At 35.5% G+C, this 20147-nt stretch overlaps 2 protein-coding genes across 7 annotated transcripts in view; one reads left to right on the top strand and one right to left on the bottom strand.

The window, feature by feature from the left end:
• LOC127420784 (proprotein convertase subtilisin/kexin type 5-like) overlaps positions 1–1292 on the top strand; it is a 40276-nt gene extending 38984 nt beyond the window's left edge. Inside the window, exon 37 of the mRNA XM_051663328.1 lies at positions 618–1292. Coding sequence (XP_051519288.1) covers positions 618–1081 — 464 coding nt within the window. The 3' untranslated portion in view covers positions 1082–1292. The remainder of the gene's footprint in view (positions 1–617) is intronic.
• A 651-nt stretch (positions 1293–1943) lies between these two features.
• LOC127428750 (protein prune homolog 2-like) lies at positions 1944–19324 on the bottom strand. Of its 6 annotated transcripts, none has more exons than XM_051677365.1 (11): positions 19189–19324; positions 15274–15350; positions 14490–14690; positions 13565–13750; positions 12739–12841; positions 12469–12600; positions 10972–11058; positions 10781–10879; positions 6495–6533; positions 6322–6369; positions 1944–5089 (listed from the first exon to the last, which is right to left on the bottom strand). In XM_051677365.1, exons 2-11 carry the CDS (start codon positions 15326–15328, stop codon positions 5062–5064), a joined length of 978 nt encoding a protein of 325 aa, XP_051533325.1. In that variant the 5' UTR covers positions 15329–15350; positions 19189–19324; the 3' UTR covers positions 1944–5061. The 6 variants fall into 6 exon arrangements, with proteins under 6 accessions (XP_051533325.1, XP_051533298.1, XP_051533316.1 ...); XM_051677338.1 differs by lacking the exon at positions 19189–19324 and adding an exon at positions 18565–18584; XM_051677356.1 differs by lacking the exon at positions 19189–19324 and adding an exon at positions 15679–15826.
• Between the last annotated feature and the right edge of the window lie 823 nt (positions 19325–20147).

Raw genomic sequence — 20147 nt, 5'->3', positions numbered from 1 at the left:
CATGCAATGAAAGTGGATGGGAACTTGGTCTGCTGAGCTCCAAAATGACAAAACAGAAGCATAAAAGCATCATAAAAATAGTCTACACAATTAATGTACCATATTCCAAGTCTTCTGAAGCTGATCAATAGATTTGTGTGACAAACAGGCTGCGCTATTCTTACCTTCAGCCCATTCCACTCTTGATAAAAGTGCAGAAGAGAAGTTTGACTTCTGTTTGTTCTTCACACAAATCTATTTTTCAGAAAAACTGAGACTTCAGAAGACTTGGAAAATAACAAATATTGTAAAAGATATATGGAATACTTTAGAGGTACTATATTCCTTTATTATTTATTTATTTATTTATTTATTTATTTTGTACTTCAATACCTATGCAATTTTTGCTACATGGAGAAGAGCAGCCTGGACATTCATCTAACTATACTGTATACTTCTGTGTTCTATAGAAAAAAAATGGGTTTGAAACAACATGATGGATGAGTAAATGATGACAGAACACCCAAGCTTGGGTGAACTGTTCCTTTAATATTCTTGTAATAAAATTAAATATGTTGTCTTGTCTGGGTCTATTGGTTGTGTCAAACATTGAAAAAAACCTTTTATGTCTGCTTAAGGTGAGTGTGTCCTCAGCACAAACTTTGCCTTCCGTAACCACGAAGAAGAGGAGTACACAGGAAACCTGCCGCTCTTTATCACCACCTCTATCCTGCTCGTCCTCGCCTTGATCGCTGTGGCCATCCTCATTAAGCGTTCTCTCTCTAAACGGCCAATGCCCGACACCCCTGTCCCGCGCGGGTATGAGAAACTGGGTCACGGAGGTGGCAGAGACAGTTACCACAGAGGCACATCTTCCAACTATGACGGACAAGCCAGCTCTAGTTCTGGACGTTTCCACGAGACACAGCTTGTGGACCTCAGCGATAGGAAGGGGAGCCAGGATGATGAGGATGACGAAGATGAAGATATTGTGTACATGGGGCAAGACGGCACTGTGTATCGTAAATTCAGATATGGGCAGCTAGGAGATGAGCAGGAGGATGAGTTGGAGTATGATGATGAGAGTTATAACTACAGATAACACCCTCAGATAGTTTTGCTGTGGGTGGGAAATTATTACAACTGTCCAGTAAAACGCAACTACATTATTGTATAATTACATCTGGAAAGTTTTGAACTAAAATGTGAATATTCATTTATTGTATATGAGGATATGTATTCACATTCATTCACTTACAATGTCTTTATAAGTGAATTTGAATTTTAGTTTTAGCTTTAGCTTTAATGCAATATTTGGTCCTGTTCAGGCCAAAATAAAATGCTTGTTTCTTTTGGCCACTTCCATCTTTTAAGACATCAGCAGAGTTTTGTTCATTTTAAACATGTTTTGATTGCTTTTTTTGGTTCCGTTTTAACTATGTGAGTGGATTTTATGGAGTGTCTGCAGTATGTCATTGTGCAGTACTCATTACATGATAGTAACTACAAATTAATCCTTTGACTTATTTCTTATTTCTAGTCATAGTTTTTGGTGTGAAAGTGTCAGCTATAAATTGTAATAAAAGTATAACATAATGGGACTCAATTGAATTACCAAAAAATCCAACATGCACATAACGTGTCATCACTGTACATAACTAATAATTAAGTAATTTACTGTAATTGCTTTAATAATACCCAGTGTACTACATCAGGACGTTTCAACCTTTACAGACGCATGGACCCCCCAACAAGACAATCTGCCCTCTCAGGGACCCCAGTATAAAAAAAGCTAGATTTTCTTAACACTTTGTAACTGCAATACACTGTAGTAGTCCATATGATTCATGGGCTAAATTCCAGAAAAAGAAATCTGGCCAGTTTTATAATGTATCATTTTAGCAGTGTAAGAAATGTCACAGCTGCTGGAATAATGTCATACTAAATAGACCCACACACAACAGTTCAGATAAGATTTAAATTTATTGATTTACTCTGTATGGAGAGAATTAACGGCACATAAACACACATACACCAACAATCATACACCCACATACAAACATACACACACACCCTCACACACATACACATTCACATGAGGTGTTTGGAAGAAGACAGAGCAGTTACAACGAACTTGATAAACGTCTGAAACAGCATACTCTTATGATTTTACAGACCATTTGGTTTGTCAACTATTTTTATCTCTATACATTGTAAACACTCAAAATAACACATTACATTTCTTAAAGATCTAGGACTGATTTTAGTGCTTAGAGCACAAGATCAACTAATGCATAACTATGGATTGATTCATAAATGAGAAGTGTGTCATTTCTGTGCCACTGCTGAAAATTGTAAGTTTGCTTGCTTAGTACATTTATAGCACACTCTCATCAAAAAGATGCACAATTTGAGGTACCATTCATGTTTATAGTACAAACGGTGCAGGATGAATTACACACTGACGTTTAATACTCAGAAAATCTCTAACCCAAAGTATGAGTAAGCAAACACCACTGTTTTTAAACAGGTTTCCCAAATACTTATTTTGTCCTGCTACCTGTCGTCCAGCATTCAACAGGTCCCGAAACTGTCTCAAACTCACGCTATTTGTGTCAAAATGTTACATGTCGGACTGTGCCAAGTCAACCTAGGAATGTCTTACTTACAGATGTCTCTGCACATTAAACTTGAATAGAAGGAAGTGTTTTCAAATTGAAAAAAAATTACACAATTCACTTTTAAGGACCGTAAATATTTTGTCCCTGCTAAATTTTAACTGAAAAGTTAAAAGAATGGTGGCTTGATCCCGCTGTGGAATAAACAAATAAAAAAGGTAATTCTGACTTTATATCTCACAAATCTGACTTTATTTTCTCAATTGTGTGATACAAACTTGCAGTTGCAAAAAAGAAGCAACTGTGAGAAAGTTGAAATTGCGAGATTTAAAGTCAAAATTGCGAGAAATAAAGTCACAATTGCGGGACAAAAACTCACAATTACAACTTCTCACAACTGTGAGTTTATATCACACAATTGCGACTTTATATCTCACAATTCTGATAAACTTGCAGTTGTGTGATATAAACTCGTAATTGCAAAACTTAAACGTGCAATTGCGAGAAATAAAGTTGCAATTGCATGATAACTCGCATTTGTGAAAAAAGTTACAGTTATGATAAAGTTGCAATTGTGAGATATAAAGTAAAAATTGTGAGAAATAAAGTCGCAATCGCGATTTGTAATTGACTATTTTAATTGCGATTTTGTCACTCAATTGCAAGTTCATATTACATAATTATGACTTTATTTCTTGCAATTGTGTGATGTAAACTCGCAATTTATAACTTTATATTTAGCAATTACAATTGCGAGGTATAAAGTCAGACTTACCTCTTTTGTTTTTTATTGGCGAGATACGGCCTCCATAAAAAAGTTATGAGGCATTGTTTAAATTTAAACCTGACCCATATAGTTTGTGACAATGGCAATTATTAACTAGTGCTGTACCTCCTCTGCTTTCATAACAACACATGAGAAGGTACAGGGTTAGCATTGGAGCTAACATTGTGCTACACATTGTTTCTGTGTGCATGCATTCATACAGAGCAGCTGGACAGACTGGATTCTTATGAGAGCTGAGATGTACAAGCACTGCAATAATAAGAATGTGAGAGAGTTTCAGGCCTGTTAATAGTTACTTACAGAATCAGGCCAGTGCTGTGTTGTCCCTCAATCTTACATTTTTTGATCATGTACACACTGCAATTTAGCATTTTTTTTTAAACCTCACTCGTTTTGTTATATAAGTGCTTCAAATAAGAAAAACAATTCGTAAATGGGAAAAGAAAAATAAACCTAATTTTAGATATATAGTATTCTTTGGAAACAAGACTTAATTTCTTATGCAATTAACTTGTTCTTGTTTCAAGGGTGTTTACATATTTTTAATGGAAAATAAGACAATATACAAATTAGGATTTTTTTTTTTCTTCTTTTTTTGCAGTGAATGTGTTTTTATGCCTTCTAAACTTTTAAACATTTGTTTTTTTCTGTGATTGACTGAATGTTGTTTTGAATTCTGCTAATTTAAACTTGGTAACATTATCTAGCTGGCTTACGGAAATGAGGTTTTGTTGAAACTGCAAGGATGACTTGTGATAAGAATTACGGAGGACTTGATGTGCCGTATTAATAAATAAACATTTAATAAAAACATCAGTATAGGTCAATATATATTTCAATAAATAAATAAATCATGAAATGTATCAATAAATAAATAACTTGTAAACGGCATTTTCTTTGGACTTTGATGTATTTATTGACATATTTTATGATGTATATATTTATTGAAATATATATTGACATATACAGTTTAGTGATGTGTTTAATGAATTCTTTTAATTTAATATGGTAGTGATATTTTGTACCATATGCCATAATTATAATATATATATATATATATATATATATATATATATATATATATATATATATATATATATATATATACGTATATATATTGAACTGAACTGAATATATATTTATTTATTTATTTATTTTGTGGTGGGGCAAGTGAAAATGTTGGCAGGGAAAGTAAATATCTGCACTATGTGCCCGACTGGGCCAGCAGGAAAAAAAAAAAAAAAACTTAATGTTCAGCCTTGCTTTATCATTTGTGCATGCTCCAATTAGAAAAATACCTGACTATGAAAATGATGAGCCTATTGGGGGAAAGTACAATATAATATTATTGCTAAGATACCTCTCAAGCATAATACAAGTAACAAGAGAAGCTTTCACATGATGATAAGTGACGATAAGAATGTTTCAAGCATTGATCTGGATTTAAAAGCTACTGTCCTGTGGTGCAAATTAAGCTGTGAGAGTAAAATCATTATATCTGAGGTGATTTGTGCTGCACTATTCATCCCAGCACAGACATCAAAGCATAAAAGTACCCATTTGTTCTTTTTTTTTTTTTTCATAATTATTGCATCCACATAAGTGTGCAATCATTACAATTTTAAATACTCAAAAGACCTTCTGAAACATTGTTCTTGCATCCTCTGCTGTCTGCTCTTATGAACGGCTTGCGCTGGGTTGAGATCTGCAACAAAATATAAAAGTAATATAACTGAACTGAATTCATATTCAAAAATTATATTCCCCAAAAACAAATGTAATATACTTCCGTAATGTGACATATTTCGTAATAAAACAGCATATTCAACAAGACAATAGGATGGGACTTGATTTTATCCATCAGGACCTGATTGCGAAAATAGGCCATTGCTACAATGAGACATCCACGATTTAAGAAGCTTTTGACTGGAACATGAAGGCTGAAGGTTAAGTATTACTCCAGAACATTTTAAAAGATACCAATGGTAATGCTTCTTTTTCCAATTTATTGTTATTAGCTATTATTGCTGTAACCATTATTAAATTGATATTACTGCCATCAAATGACTGCGTCCACTACTGGAAAGATTTAAGAAAGTCTGCATTACCTACAACAGTAGCATAAAACAATGGTTTTTAGTTGACATAAGCCAAAAGCCTGCTTGGCCAAGGTGACGTCAGAAGAAAAGTTTCAGTGGCAGAGCCACTTACACAGATGAATTGTGCACATAAGATCATGAATGTGCATTAAGAAAGTAAATGAGGCCAATTATTTTGACTTCATAATGACTTTAACTTAGTGCAACCCCACGTCATACACGTGGTTGTTATATTTTGGCTTCGCTATATGCAACACATAATTTAAATTAACTTAAACTGACTGAATACTGTTCACAAGACTCTAGACTGTCATTTAAGGGTTAAACTTCTGGTGCACCGAGTCACGTGACACAACAACATGACATTGATTTCCGTGAAGCGCTTCTACTGGTGCAGAGCCAACAAAAGTGCCTCTGGTAAGAAACCACTACATTTTTTCATCGAAACCTGTTTGGATGTAAAGAGTAGCATCTCTAGTTTCATTTGATAAGCCGCTTTATAAAATTGTAATGTAATGTCTGTAACGTCTCAAAAACAGAATAACCAACACTCCTGGAAACATAATATACAATTTGATTAAAAAAACTTTCTATAGCCTGGTATTATTTAACATTTCACCCACTGAAATGGGTTAGTCCCACTGTCCACATATGTTGACATAAATGTTTTGGAAAACTATTTGCTCTAGAAAAAATTATTACTATTATTATTATTTATTTTATTTATTTATTAGGTTCTTCTAGTTACAAATTAAAGAGGGAAATGGATTATGCACACAATAGTCATGCTCGGGTCTCATGGGGTTGAGTTATCACCAACAAGATTAAAAAATCTTACATAGATGCATTTGGTTGAATATCAGGCCCTTGGAGGAAGCTGTTGATTCTTCATTGAGAACGTAAAAAAAATGAAGATTCAGATTCAGATTAATGTAGCCAGGGTTCTGTTTAACAGTATGGCATATAAACAAGCTCAATGGTCAAGAGCAAGCTACTTTGTCTAATACTCACTTAGAGCTCTCTGCTGCTTCCCGTAACTCCTCATCCAATCTAGAGATAAAGACATTCATTCATTTATATGTAGATGCAAAAGGAAACAAAGAACACATGGTTTAATATAACAGGGGTTCATGATGGATCAGCACAGGGTTTTGTGAGATAAAGATAAGATAAAGAGATAAAAAGCCAATGCAAAAGGAAGAACCCATGAATTAGTTGACTAAACGAATTTCATAGTTTCAATTTCATTTTTTTTTTTTTTTTTTGAAAGAGAAAAACTGTACATTTTAAATAAATGTATGTGATAAAGATTTATTTTGTCAACATTTAAGAGTGCACTAGCATATAGATGGTCTCAAGGCTGTTGGCTACAAGCAGTATAAGCAACCGTTTAGGGCTCCCAAGCCATCATGGGACCCCACAAAGCAAGGTCGTTTTTTTTTATATTATCTATTTTTTGTATATAGTTATTTATTGTTATTTATAGTTATTTATTGTTAATTTGTATAGTTATTTATTGGTAATTTATTGTTGTTGTTTATTTATTTATTTATTGCAGTTGTGTGTATAATATATTTCAATTTGAGCAAATATATTCAGATTTGTTGAAGACTGTATTGTGGTCTCATTCTTGGGTGGGCCTGGATCCGGGTATGTGGGTGTGGGTGTGTGCTGGGGGGTGTATGGGGGACCTCCAATTAGGAATTCACTTAGGGCCCCCATATGCTCAGAAACGGCACTGGATGGCCTCAGAACTGACAGACATTGAAAGCCACAAAAGTCAATTTCATGGGGTCTTGAAATAAAAATAAAAAAAATTGAATAAAAAAAAAAAAGACAAATACTGTATATCTTATATACAAAAAAAAGAGGGATTAAAAATATTATTAAATATATTTATTGAAAGGTTAGAACATTACTTGAATTCTCAGAAGGTTATTTAAATAATAATATAAATTATTATTATTATTTATTTTGCACATTTCTAAAGCTTAACCCTCCTATTGTCTTTGGGTCATTTTTTAAACAAACATTTTGACATTTTTAATGTTATAAATTCCGCATAATTTTTGGTACCGGAATCAAATGTTGTGAATTTGTCAAGACTATCAAAACAAACAAAATACAATTAATTTTGTATATAATTGTTTAAGAGAAATAACAATTTAAAAAGATTTTTCCTTCCTTTTTCTTAACGGGTCAATTTTGACATGTATGGGAAGAACCAGTTGTGACCTTTCACCTTCTGACGTTCTGGATGTTATGCCACTTTAAATAGCTTTTTATACATCTATTAATCAAATTTGATCTAAAAAAATATTTAAAACCTTTTCAAATTTAGCTCCTAGCCCCAAACTGTTCTCTAGCTTCCCCACCTGCTCCACTGGGTACTGAATCTTTCCCACAAATTGCATATTTTCTTCTCAAACAGGGTTTGCGCACACATGCACATGTTCACACAAACACACACACAGAGAGTTTTTTTTTTTGTTGTTGTTTTTTTTTTACAATTTATGTTGCAAGTAATATGCAAGTAATTAAGTTTACTAACATTAATTTATATGATAAGGTACAATGGGGTATAATGGGGCTAAAAAGATTTGTTGCAATGGATGTGCAAAGTGGGCCCATTTTGACTGATGGAAAAGGCAATAGAGATTCATTTGTGAAATAGTCATATACTAAAATTGTAACTCTAAAATGTACACTGATGATTTTCTACAAGCAAAACAAATTAGAAATTGTTGTAATAAAATTGAGATATTATAGAATGCTAAAAGTGATTGAAATTAACAAAAATTGAGACCAATATTTGCCATATAATCCATATTCAATATATTATATTTTCTCTCTATTATTATAGAATTTGGGCCCACAGTAAAAAGATTTTTGTTAAGGGTGTCTTTAGGGAGGGTCTTTAGTGCTGTTGTACACTAATCAACAATTTATGCATTTTGAATGGTTTTCAATACAGATCAAAAATGACGTGAAGGACAAAAGGAGGGTGAAGTTTCTTAAGACAATATGAGGGTTAAGGACACTTTACAATGCAAAATTAAGACAGAAATAAAAACATAAGGGTAAAAAAGACATTCTGTATACAACAGAAACAGTGACATGAAAAAAGAAAACAAAAGTGGAGTAAATGAGCACATTGAGAAAAGGTAAACAATTGGCAATACAAAATTAATGATTAGTATCAATGCAGAGACAACAGTAAATCAAAATTAACATTCAGAGGAGTAGTACTGTGAGAATAAGTGAGGTTTGAGCAGAGTTTTGTGGGTAGTGATAGAGGTGATGTCACGAAGGGTCTGTGGGAGTAAATTTCAAAGTTTGGGAGCCATGACAGCAAAAGATCTGCCTCCCATGGTAGAAAGCTGGAAACAAGATACAGTGAGTAGGCTTGAATCAGAGGACCTGAGAGTGGGGTGTAAGGAAGAAGCAGCTCGAAAGGTCATGAAGGGATTTAAAGGTCAGAAGGAGGATTTTGTAATAAATACGGGATGAGACAGGAAGCCAGTGTACATTATACGGTGGGTGTGATATGGGAGAATCATAAGGCATGGGTAAGGACTCTCGCTGCTGAGTTTTGAATGTACTGAAGTTTGGAAATAGTTTTAAAAGGAAGCCTATTGAGAAGGGCATTGCAGTAATCAAGGCATGGGGTGATAAAGGCCTGCACCAGAGTTTCAGCATCTTGCTGATTAAGGATATGGCAAGATGACCTATGTTACGTAGATGGTAGTAAGCAGTTCAAGTAATGGAGCTGATGTGGGCTTCGAAGTTGAGGAAGGGGTCGAATGTAATGCATAGGTTACGGACAGTCTTAACTCCATCAACATCGATTGAGAAACTGGAATAGTTGGAAATTACAGTTTGAGGTCCAATAAGCATTATTTCTATCTTAGTAGGGTTTATTTGATACAATTTTAGTTCATCCACTTCTTAATGTCAATGATACATGCTTCTAATACATGCTTAGATAAATCTGTGTTTCATCAGTGATAGCGAAGACCATGACAACGAGTAATATAACCAAGAAGGAGCAGATAGATGATGAACAGAAGAGGACCAAGGACAGAACCTTGGGGGACACCTTGAGAAATGGGGGCACAGGGGGATGTATGTTGACCTATAGATATAAGGTACTTTTGCCATACTGATACGATTCAAACCAGGAAAGAACAGTGTGAGATATACCAATAGATAAAAGCCTGGAGGGAAGTATGAAGTGGGAAATGGTGTCAAAAATTAAACATCATACATGGTTCAGGGTTCAACAGACACAAATAGTTGGGAATCCCTGGTAAAGTACATGTGTACATCTGCACATAGTGTATATAATGGTGCCCAGCTTTTTAAATGTCTGTTCCCATTGAAACATGCATTCACAGGTTTTAAATTATACAGTCACAACTTCTGCACAGATTCTCACAAACACAGTCAACACCTCTTCAACAGCTAAAGCTGTCAGCGACCTTCTCTCTCTCTTTGTATGCACAAATGATACAGTAAGTGCCTTTAGGGTTCCCCTGTTTACTCTCATACCGTATATTCTAATGGCAAAGATGCAATGCTACACATTAATATGTATGTCAGTTATACTCTACCAGTCAAAATTTTGGACTTATTACTGCATTTTCCAAATTTTAGGATAAAAGTGATCAAAACCTTGAAATAACTCAAATGCAAGTATGGGAATTATAAAGTGACCAAAAATGTTAAACAAATGAAAACTAGATTATAGCTTCAGAACTCTCCAAACTCTGAGCATTCTCTCTATATTATTTGAAATGCTTATTAAATGGTATTCTCACCCATTTAAAAAAATAAATAAAAATAAAATCATACAGAAGGCACAATTTATTTTTGTCTACAAAACTAATTTCAAACATTTACAGTAATCATAAGCCTTTAGTTGAAGGAGTTCCCATGCACGCTGGACACTTGTTGGCTGTTTTCCTTCACTATCCGTTCAATCTCATCCATTTAAAAACAAACAAACAAACAAAAACACAATAAATAAACAAATACATGTAAAGAAATTCATACTTAAGCACAATACATATTTTTCTTCAAAACTTATTTCAACCACCAATAATTTTAGTTTTGTCAAATGTCACATACTAGAATTCAAATGAACAAATTTCAGATTTAAAATACTTAAGTCTATGTTCTAGCTCCATATTTCAGATCAAAAGATCATGAGGAACCTTTCAGTCAAGTGTGTCCTAACTTTTGACTGGCAGTGTGCAGTGCATATCACTCATTTCTACAGCATTTATATTGCTCACCTGATGATGCATTCAGGTATGTGGACGTACTCCATTGGTATGAGTTCCTCTAGTTCTGCTAAGCTGTTCACGTACTTGATCTTACTGCTGAACTTTGAGCTGGACAAAGAGTACATTTTTCCATTAAAACAAGAAAAAACCTATAATTTTATTTCATTTTGTGTTGAAATAGTTTTTTTCTGTCACTGTACCTGATAAATGGTTTAGTGATGGTTAAAATTGTCCTGATAAACCATGATGGATGAACAATGATGAAAGATTTCAAGTTCTTTTTTAGCCTAAAAAAAGAAGAGTAAACATAAAAATCAGTATCTTTTTTAATGTGTTTTCATATACACTCTGCATATTCTACATATAATATAGCAATATAATTGTTTTTTTTGTTTTTTTTTACATTTTCTGAATAAAATGTTAGGGGTGCTTGCCCATTCAAAATTCACTGCCGTGACGCTAGGATGTTGTTGGTGGTTGCCAGGCATTGCTATGTGGTTGCTTTGGTGTTATGAGTGGTTTTCAGTGTGTTACTATGTGGTTTCTACATATGGCTAGGCTCCCTCCTTATAAACAAGTATAAGGAGTACTTTTGGACATTTTATCTTTGGTCAGGTGAAAATTGTAAGTCCAGGCATTTTTTAGAACATTGCAAAGAAGCTGGAGTGATCCGAGTCTCTATATTTTGGTCCCTCGATACAGTATGCCCATTTTCACCAGTTGTATTGTCTGCCAGTCATAAATCATAAATCTGATCACTTAGAAAAGTAACAGCACACCTCTCTTTAACAATCCCCACAATTTGAGGTATCATTAGCCACTTTTCCACTATCAGGCCAGTGCAAGCCAGGGCTATCAACTGGCCAGCTGGGGCTAATAACCTCGGTCCTCGAGCCGCGAGACCAAAATCGATTTGCTTTCCAACCATCGGGCCAATAGTCCCGCAGCATTGCTCTAAAACCCACCCTTAACACACCGCCCTGGTGCCAATGTCACACACCCTGCCTATTTCACAAGAAATAGGGAAGCTAAAGATGAGGAATCATGTTATATAGTTATCTAGAATATCGAGTTTATATTGAATATAAACATTAGCTTGCTAGTAAGATAAGTTAGCATTGACAACTCACCGACTGTAACTGCCATGGTGTCTAGAGTGGTCTCTCCACTAACAGCGGGACGATGTCCCAGCACACCGTCCATGATCTCGAACCATGGAAAGTTCTTTCTCTGGGCACCACTTTGTCCATTGTGCATTTTAAGAACAGATTTGTACTGTACCCTCAATTTATTTATTTTTTCCCGTACCTGTACAATTGTGTGCTGGATACACAACCTCGCCTTAATGCCCAGTTGGCCTTGTTTGGCCCAAGGGCCAAAGGGCATTGGCAATTGGCCCAGAGAAAGCCAAGAGGTGGCACGATGAAGCCCTGGAAATTACAGTGGGAACGCAGCTGGCCCTGGCATGCACTAGCATGCCCTCATTTGCCTCGATAGTGGAACGCGGCTATTCATGTCCGTAGCATATATAGAGTGGGATGAGTTACACAATTAAGTTTAATTCTTAGAGTAAGGCATTTTTCAAAATAGTAATAATGATGCTTGCCTTAGGAAACAACACTAAGGTAAATATAAGTAAGTAATATTATTAAAAAATATAAATATTATAGTATACAAATATATTGTATTTCTTTTACCTTCTGTCAATCATCTGGTAGCATCTTTTGAGCCAGTTGAGGCCAGGCATCCTGCGGTGTGGAGTGGCTCCATTCAGGTAGACGATCATGTAATCCTCTGCTACCATGAGCTCCAGTGTACTGATGACAAACCTGAAGAGTAATTCACATTAATTTAGTGATTTATTTTCAATACATCTCTTTTAGGACTGAGTTAAGAAGTCTTTACCAATCATTTCCATTACATTCTATTGGGGATCTAAAAATCGTTTTGTAAATGTTTGAACTTACAGAAAAAGATTTTCCATAATGTCATGATAGTCCTCTCTGTCACTGTCAGGCAGGAAACATGCAGCAAACACAATGATGGCATTGGTACCATTGCCATAGTAGCCTGTGGGTGGAAGAAAATTATTGCTGTGAAGGATTTCCTGCCACAGAAATGTCATCATAATCATTTCTCCATTTACACACAAAGTCATTTTAATTAGCCCCTCAGTTTGGGAGATCAATATAAAAATTCATATTAGTTTGTATATACAATGTAAACCTATAATGGGGCAAGTTTAAAGCACAACAAATAAACATTTAAAATATACAACTTACACTGTTTCAACAGTATGACCATAACACACATTACACATGTTAGTGTGAGATTGGTGTGATAGAATCACTTACCAACCTATTCTGTTCAAAGTTATATCCAATCTTTCAACTCATGGCATGACTATGTAAACCCCGTAACTCTTCCCATAGGAATTACATTCGATGACACATACAGTACCCTGAAATTCATCCACCTAGAAAAGTAATTCTGCATCAAGAGGATGATTTGGACAACTTTACAACTCGAATCTAAAAATTGTGCTTCACATTTCTGCTTTTACACTCTGGTCAGCATGTCCCATTGACTTCCATTGTAAGTGCATTACTCTGTTCACACGTTTTTTTGTTTGTATCTTTGTTTGTTTGTTTTGTTTTTTGAGAAACAAAGTCACAATTATTTTCTGTGGTAATCAACAATTTGCCACAGATGCTGTTGATAAAGCTTAACTTGTATTCAACCAGAATTATTACTTTGAAAGGGATCTCATTATCATGTAGAAGGTCTATGTACCTCCATGGGAAATGACTTTTTGGTAAGGTTCAATGCACTTCATGTTGATGCGATGTTCCTGTTCTCCAATGATGACGGTTCTCCAGAGTTTGGCATCCTGCCGCTCTTCTTCAGCAGTGTATGTGGGAATGGGCTCTGCATGTGAGAATGTTTCTTTGACAGAATCCCTTTCAGATGCTTTAGGCTCTGAAAAAAATAATGTGCCAAGATGTTAGTTTTCTATTTGTAGTAGCAGCGGCATTACAGATCTAGTCTGCCAAGACCAATATCCTATCCATATTGTATACATGATTTGAATACATCATAAGGCGCCAAGTTACTACATTGCTTGGCAGCCATGAACCCCTAGAGTTAATATAATGAACTAGATTACTTGGTGAAAGAATTGTTTTATTCAACTTATTGAAGGTGTTTATTTCTGCTATCCCCTCAGAACGCCTTTCTAGCTAACAAATTCTAGCTTTCCCTTCACGAACTACATTTCCCATAATCCCCCGCTCAGACCATTTACTCACTCACCTGTTTCATATTATCCCAGACTATTTAAGTTCTCTGTTTACATGCATTCAGTGCGAAGTCTTGTTCTGCCTAGCCTGCAATTCTGAGCGTTATTACCATTCCTGTTCTTCCTGTGTTTTTGACTATTTATCGTATTTCCCTGCCTGCTTGTGAGTTTTTGGACCTTTTGCCTGTTTATTGTATTACCCCTCTGTCTCTCGGATTTACTTGGTTTGCATTTCTTGGACTGTCTCCTGTGTACCGGACCCTTGCCTGTTTTGTCGTTTATCTTTTTATTTGCTACTTTGTTGTACTGTTCATACATTTATTAAACTGCACATGGATCTTAACACAACTGCCCCGACATCTTCTCTACATCATCAATGCTAAATGTTTTATTTATTTATTTATTTTTTTTTTGGTGTACCTTCCCAGTCTATTTCATGGTCAGTGTAATCGGCCTCATCAGGTGTGTCCAGATCATCCACATTAATGTCGAGGTCATCTGGTGTGTCAAACAAGTCATCCTCACTTTGGTCCAATGACAGGCTAATACGAGGAGCGGACAGCTTCTTCCTCTGAGTGCCACTGCCCTCTTGGCCCTGCAGTGGCAGGGAGGTGGGTGGGACTAGTAGGAATCAACAGAGAGACTATTAAACAGACCATATTATTTATAAAATACTCCACGATCATGTTATTGTTCTGTCATTGCACATGGTTATGAATACAATTTCAAATGGATATTTTTAGACATCCAAATAATACTTCACAAACTGTCATGACACACAATGTGATTAACCAAAGTAGGACATGTTAATGGATTTGCGTCCTTTTTTGTCTTGAAACAACATGCACATCAAGTAATCAGAGCTCGGACCCTATCCATACCCCTAGCCCTACTGTTCTCTAAAAAGATATTGAAAAAATTATTGATAAGAATGTTTTTCAAAGTCTAACCCCAAACCTAAGCCAAACCCTATATCTTAACCTCATCCTAAAATCTGATTGGTTAATAACAATATTGTTCCAGGACCACCCAGGAGGTTGATCTAGGATCATGTCCTATTTAAGTAAATCAAGTTAAGCTTAACAAGACTGGACAGAACTAGAATATGAGCTAGTTTACACCTCTGATTCTTATTTTTCAGTAAGCTTTGTAAATGTAAACAATTTCAAGCTGATTCTGGAAGTTCAGTATTTTGCAATCGAACCTGGTCTACCCTCTGCCCCTTCAAAACTCATCTTGCGTTCAGGAGGCTGGGCCATCAACACATCGCCAGAAGGGGAACTATGGGAAATGTAAAAATAACTGTCAGATTTCATATAAAATATCATTATCACTGCACTGAATGTTTCTATCAGCCTCGTTTATCTTTCTGGTCTGTTTTAATAAACTTTTTATTACTTGTTATTATCAAAAACCATAAAATATAAGTAGATTGGTACAAGAAAGATAGCACTCCATCGTACTAATAATAACATTATCATCGTTTAAAGCAATTCACATACAAGAGAAAAGTTAAAAAAGTTAACATTATTAAAATGAAAAATAAAAAGACATTAACCTTTTACTTTAAATCACCATAATTAACCATGGCTAATCCAGCCATACTTACAGGTTCTCCACTTTTAACACACTCCTGTTATAAAATAGGGACACCAGAAAGAATCCGGAAATTTTGTACCCTTTTGATATGTTGTAATTGCGCTCTTGCAGTTCCTGCAGTCGCAGTTTACACAACAAATGTGCTGGCTGTCATCAGAAAACAGGAAGTAGTTTGGACAGTCTTATACTGTATGCACTACAAATCTATCATTGTTGTTACCTTTCCTACACTGCCTATGCAATTTAGAAACATTGTGACTACATGTGTAAATCTACCAAAGCACATACTGTACACACATATATTTTTTTTTTTTTTGTATCATGGTGGGGACTTTCCATTGACTTTTATACTGAGCTAATGATATTTTATATCCCCTAAACCAGGGGTCAGGAAAAAATTTTCACTGAGGAGCCAATTTTAGAATTTTTGGTTGATGCATTTTTTCAAAAGAGCCATAGCACAAACTAAAGTTTTTCAATAAAAAAAAATGATTATTATGCCCATAGACTACTCAAAAAGAAAACAAATATGCAACAATTAATAGGTAACATGTCATATGGAATTGAGGACACGTGTTTGTGCGGGTCTCCATAAAATTACTTCATTTTACAATTGTTCATGAAAAAGTTCACTTCCCTTTTGGGCTGGTGAAAATATATAAAAACTATTTTAATGATAATCGCCTTTAAAATATTTTTATATCAAATTATATCGACAACCCCCATGCCGAGAGTCGGTGAATATTTTGCTTTAAAAATGTAATGCATTTATTGAAACATGAAAAACGTAAACAAAATACTTTTCTAAATTCAAATTACACTTTAAATGAATTGAAAAAGCAATTAAAATAACGAAGTGATCAAAAAATCTTATATATAACCACCTCCCCGAATCCAAACATTTACCTTCTCCAACGGCCCCACGAAAGTATCAGTCAGCGACAACAGGTGAAAAATTACTAATAGCCTACAAATTAAGAACTAAAGACTATTATAAATGTAAAAATAATAATAATAATAATCATGATAAATAAGCCTAATAAATTCCCTAATAAATGCTGCCAAATGTGTGTTCTTATCGAATGTGTTTGTATTGCATTTTGGTAACAGTTTATGCTGCCTAAAGAAAAGAAAATAGAACTAAATTTTAGGTTCAAGGTGTCTTATATTATTTTATAATTTAATCACTACCGTCTTTGTTTCTTTAATACGAGAGTATTAAAGAGTTGCGTTCACAATGCTTAAGAGTGAACTGCTCCGTGGAAATAAAGCGAAACTCACCGCACCTTCTGAGATGATCAGAGATCATTTGCAGCATTCTCACAGATGACATTATTCTTACAAAAAGTTTTCAGATGAATGAAACAGAGAAAAAGGAGTGATAACTCTTTTGCGTTCCATGAGACAGGGTCCCGCTGCACTCCTCAGAATAAACAGCGAATCAGACACGAGCAATGATGGCTTTTCTTTTGTCTGTTTTTAAATAATAAAAATATAATAGCGTGTGTCTTTTTAACTAACAGCATTTCTTGTCATGTGTCACTCCGAGACACCTTAGAGGTCACCCGCTTGTTGCGGGAAGGTGATCAAAATTACCCACACGTGAAATACCTGCACTTGAACGAGGAGCTCACGAACTGGATTGAGCCTCGTCGCATTTGGAGTGTGGTGGGTGCTATTTCACACCCTGGGTGCATATAACAAATAACAAATATTCATAAAATCGCTCGTAGAAAACGCTCTTAACAGCTAAGATCAATAGTTATTGGGAAACGAGGCCCAGAACTCTATGCAAGTGCGTGTCTAGGAGAAGCGCTTTTATTGCACTCGTGAACAGCAGAGCTCACTGCGAACACATATCAAATCAGACGCACATCGGCGGCTTTCGTCTGTTCTTCAAAATATAATCACACATGTTTCGTCAAGGCATTATAAAGTGGTTCATTAATGACTAATAATTAATTTACAAATGCATTATAAATCATTAATATGAGATTAATAACAACATAAAAAGGGGCGACAATCATGCAATATTTGCCAAATGCAGAGCAATTTTACCTCGCATTATAAATGCTTAATAACACTTATTCAACATTAGTAACCTATGAAAATGTAACTTACTGTAAAGTGAACACAATTTGAAGAATTTAATAAGAGTTGGCAACATTAGAAACCTGTATATAATGTTCTGTATGGTGTAATCAGGCTTTATTACATGATATTTGCTGTGAATGAGCATAAAGACCTAAAAAGTATTTTACAAGAAAACTTTAGGTAACTATGTAAGTTGGGACAGCACTCGGAATAGCACCATTCTTTTGACATCAACATGACAAGGAAAGTGAAAACACAAGTAAGTCAAGACATCACAGTAGTTAATGTAGTGAACACAAAGTGGACGGTAGCAAAATGACAATCCCTTAAGATGACTATAATAATCTATTTTTGCTGCATTGTTTAATAAATCATGATTAGGGCATTTTATGTTTTCAAATCATTTAAGTATTAACAAGTGTATTTATGAAGCATTTATAGTTGAAATGCTCACTACTGGGAATGTACTGCATGAAAGTCGCCCTTTTTATTCATGTTGTTATAACCGCATATCAATGATTTTTGAGTTTGTAAATTATTTATTAGTAATTAGTAAATGTCTGTATAAATCCTTAACAAAGGGAACATTAATGTAAAGTGTTACAGATATTTTCTATCGTCTACTTCTATCTATATTTAGTATGTTTATTACGCCGTTTTCCATGTGAGGACCGCTGGCTCACCCGCACTGTAGGTAATTTAAGGTTTTTCTATCCAGTCCTTTTACAATATAGGCAAAACCTGTCTCACTCACACACACACACACACACACACACACAGCCACGTGAGTAGGAAAGCCTGCCTCATGGCTCTGTCTACAATAAGCTGCCAGATGGTTGTCAGTTCTCAAACGGAGAGAGTGGTGGGTGATCTATTCTTCTGTTTCCAAGACGTTAGATTAATCCATCCATCCATTGTCTACAAGAGGAAACAGGATAAAGTGGGCAGGGCTTGTACATCATCATCAACAACCCCTTCTTATTCTTTGTGAATCACCCTTCCACCTCAGTGTGCACAAACATTCACATTTACAAACACACAGTCATACACACACACACACACACACAGGCAAATACATGCAAAGCCATAAATTTGAATGCTGGCTAAAGCAGGTCAGCTGTTCTGACTGGCTAAATTCTTATTATGATAACAAAAAAAGAGGCTGCATTCTAGCATGACAAATACTCATTAATGTCATTTATGTCATTCATGCAAACAAAAAAGGCAGCTGCTGTTGCCTTGCATCATAAAGGATGCTGAGGTTAAGCCTCTTCCATTACCAAACAAACACAGATGCATCACAAACAGCCGCCCATCCCTCTTTCCTGCCTCCATCCCTGTGGTTTCCCATCTCAGGGTTTAAAGTAGTAGTATGCCTCTCTTTAACCCTCACATCCCCTTATATAATCACCCACAATGCACTCACCACCACGGCTGAGATGTAGTTCTCTCTCCTGCCCTGGCTTTCAGATCATGGATATGTGCCTGTATCTCTCAGCGTCAGGAATGATCAACTCATCCGCTGCCAAGAGCCTCCACCATTTTGTGGTCATGTGACCCTCTCAAGCACCAAATAAGGGCGTGAGGCTGTTCTCTCGGCCCTGAGCTTGAGATACACATGAGTGAGAGATGCTCAATAGACTGCTGTGTGCAGTTACATATGAAACCAGTGGGGTCTAACAGCACAGGTGAACTATGAGTGAGTCTGACTGTGCAGTTTGGGAGGAAGGAGATGTGCATGAGGATGGATATGGAGCTGAATGGACGTGAATAAGTCTGTCTTCATGGCAGACTGTGAGAGCCTTTAGAACAGTTGCAAATCTCTATGAGTGTTTGGGTTTAGATTTATTAAATAAATACAGCTGTTCTGACATATGTGGTGCTATTATATACTGTAGTTACTATTTTTTATTAATAATAAAGATTACAATATATGGGTGCTTCTTTAAATTTGGGCACTTTCAGCACTGTGGACTTCTAGAAGGTAATGTCTCATTAATTTTTCACTCTCATTATTTTTATTTTTTTCATTTGTCTGCTAACAGTGTCCAGCAGTGAGTGTATATGCATCACAGGCAGGGCCGTAGCTAGTGGGGTGAAAGGTGGTAATGATTCTAGGGGCCCAACGATCCAGGGGGGCCCACAACAAATTTTAAACTGTATTATTTTAATAGGTAAGGGACACAGAGCAATATATATTTGTGGGGCCCAGAATTCCTTGCTACGGCCCTGATTACAGGATGTTTATTTAATTTTTGTAATTTTATCTGGAAGTCATGAAAATTCTCACTACAGTTCATTTCCAGCACATCTCAAATTCTATATCGCATTTAATAGAATTCTGTGGCGGAAATTACGCTGCATGGAAATTAAATTTGTATCATT

This window comes from Myxocyprinus asiaticus, chromosome 3 (genome assembly GCF_019703515.2).
Source record: "Myxocyprinus asiaticus isolate MX2 ecotype Aquarium Trade chromosome 3, UBuf_Myxa_2, whole genome shotgun sequence".
NCBI lineage: Eukaryota > Metazoa > Chordata > Actinopteri > Cypriniformes > Catostomidae > Myxocyprinus > Myxocyprinus asiaticus.
The sequence above is the reverse complement of the archived record's forward strand: the minus strand, read 5'-3'. Positions and strand labels throughout refer to the sequence as shown.

Excerpts from the sequence above, each read along its gene's own strand:
- LOC127428750 (XM_051677338.1), bottom strand. Across the intron at positions 10,880-10,971 it reads ATCACTAAACCATTTATCAG|CTCAAAGTTCAGCAGTAAGA; the intron begins GTACAGTGACAG and ends CTCTTTGTCCAG. Across the intron at positions 6,534-10,780 it reads ATACCTGAATGCATCATCAG|ATTGGATGAGGAGTTACGGG; the intron begins GTGAGCAATATA and ends CTTTATCTCTAG.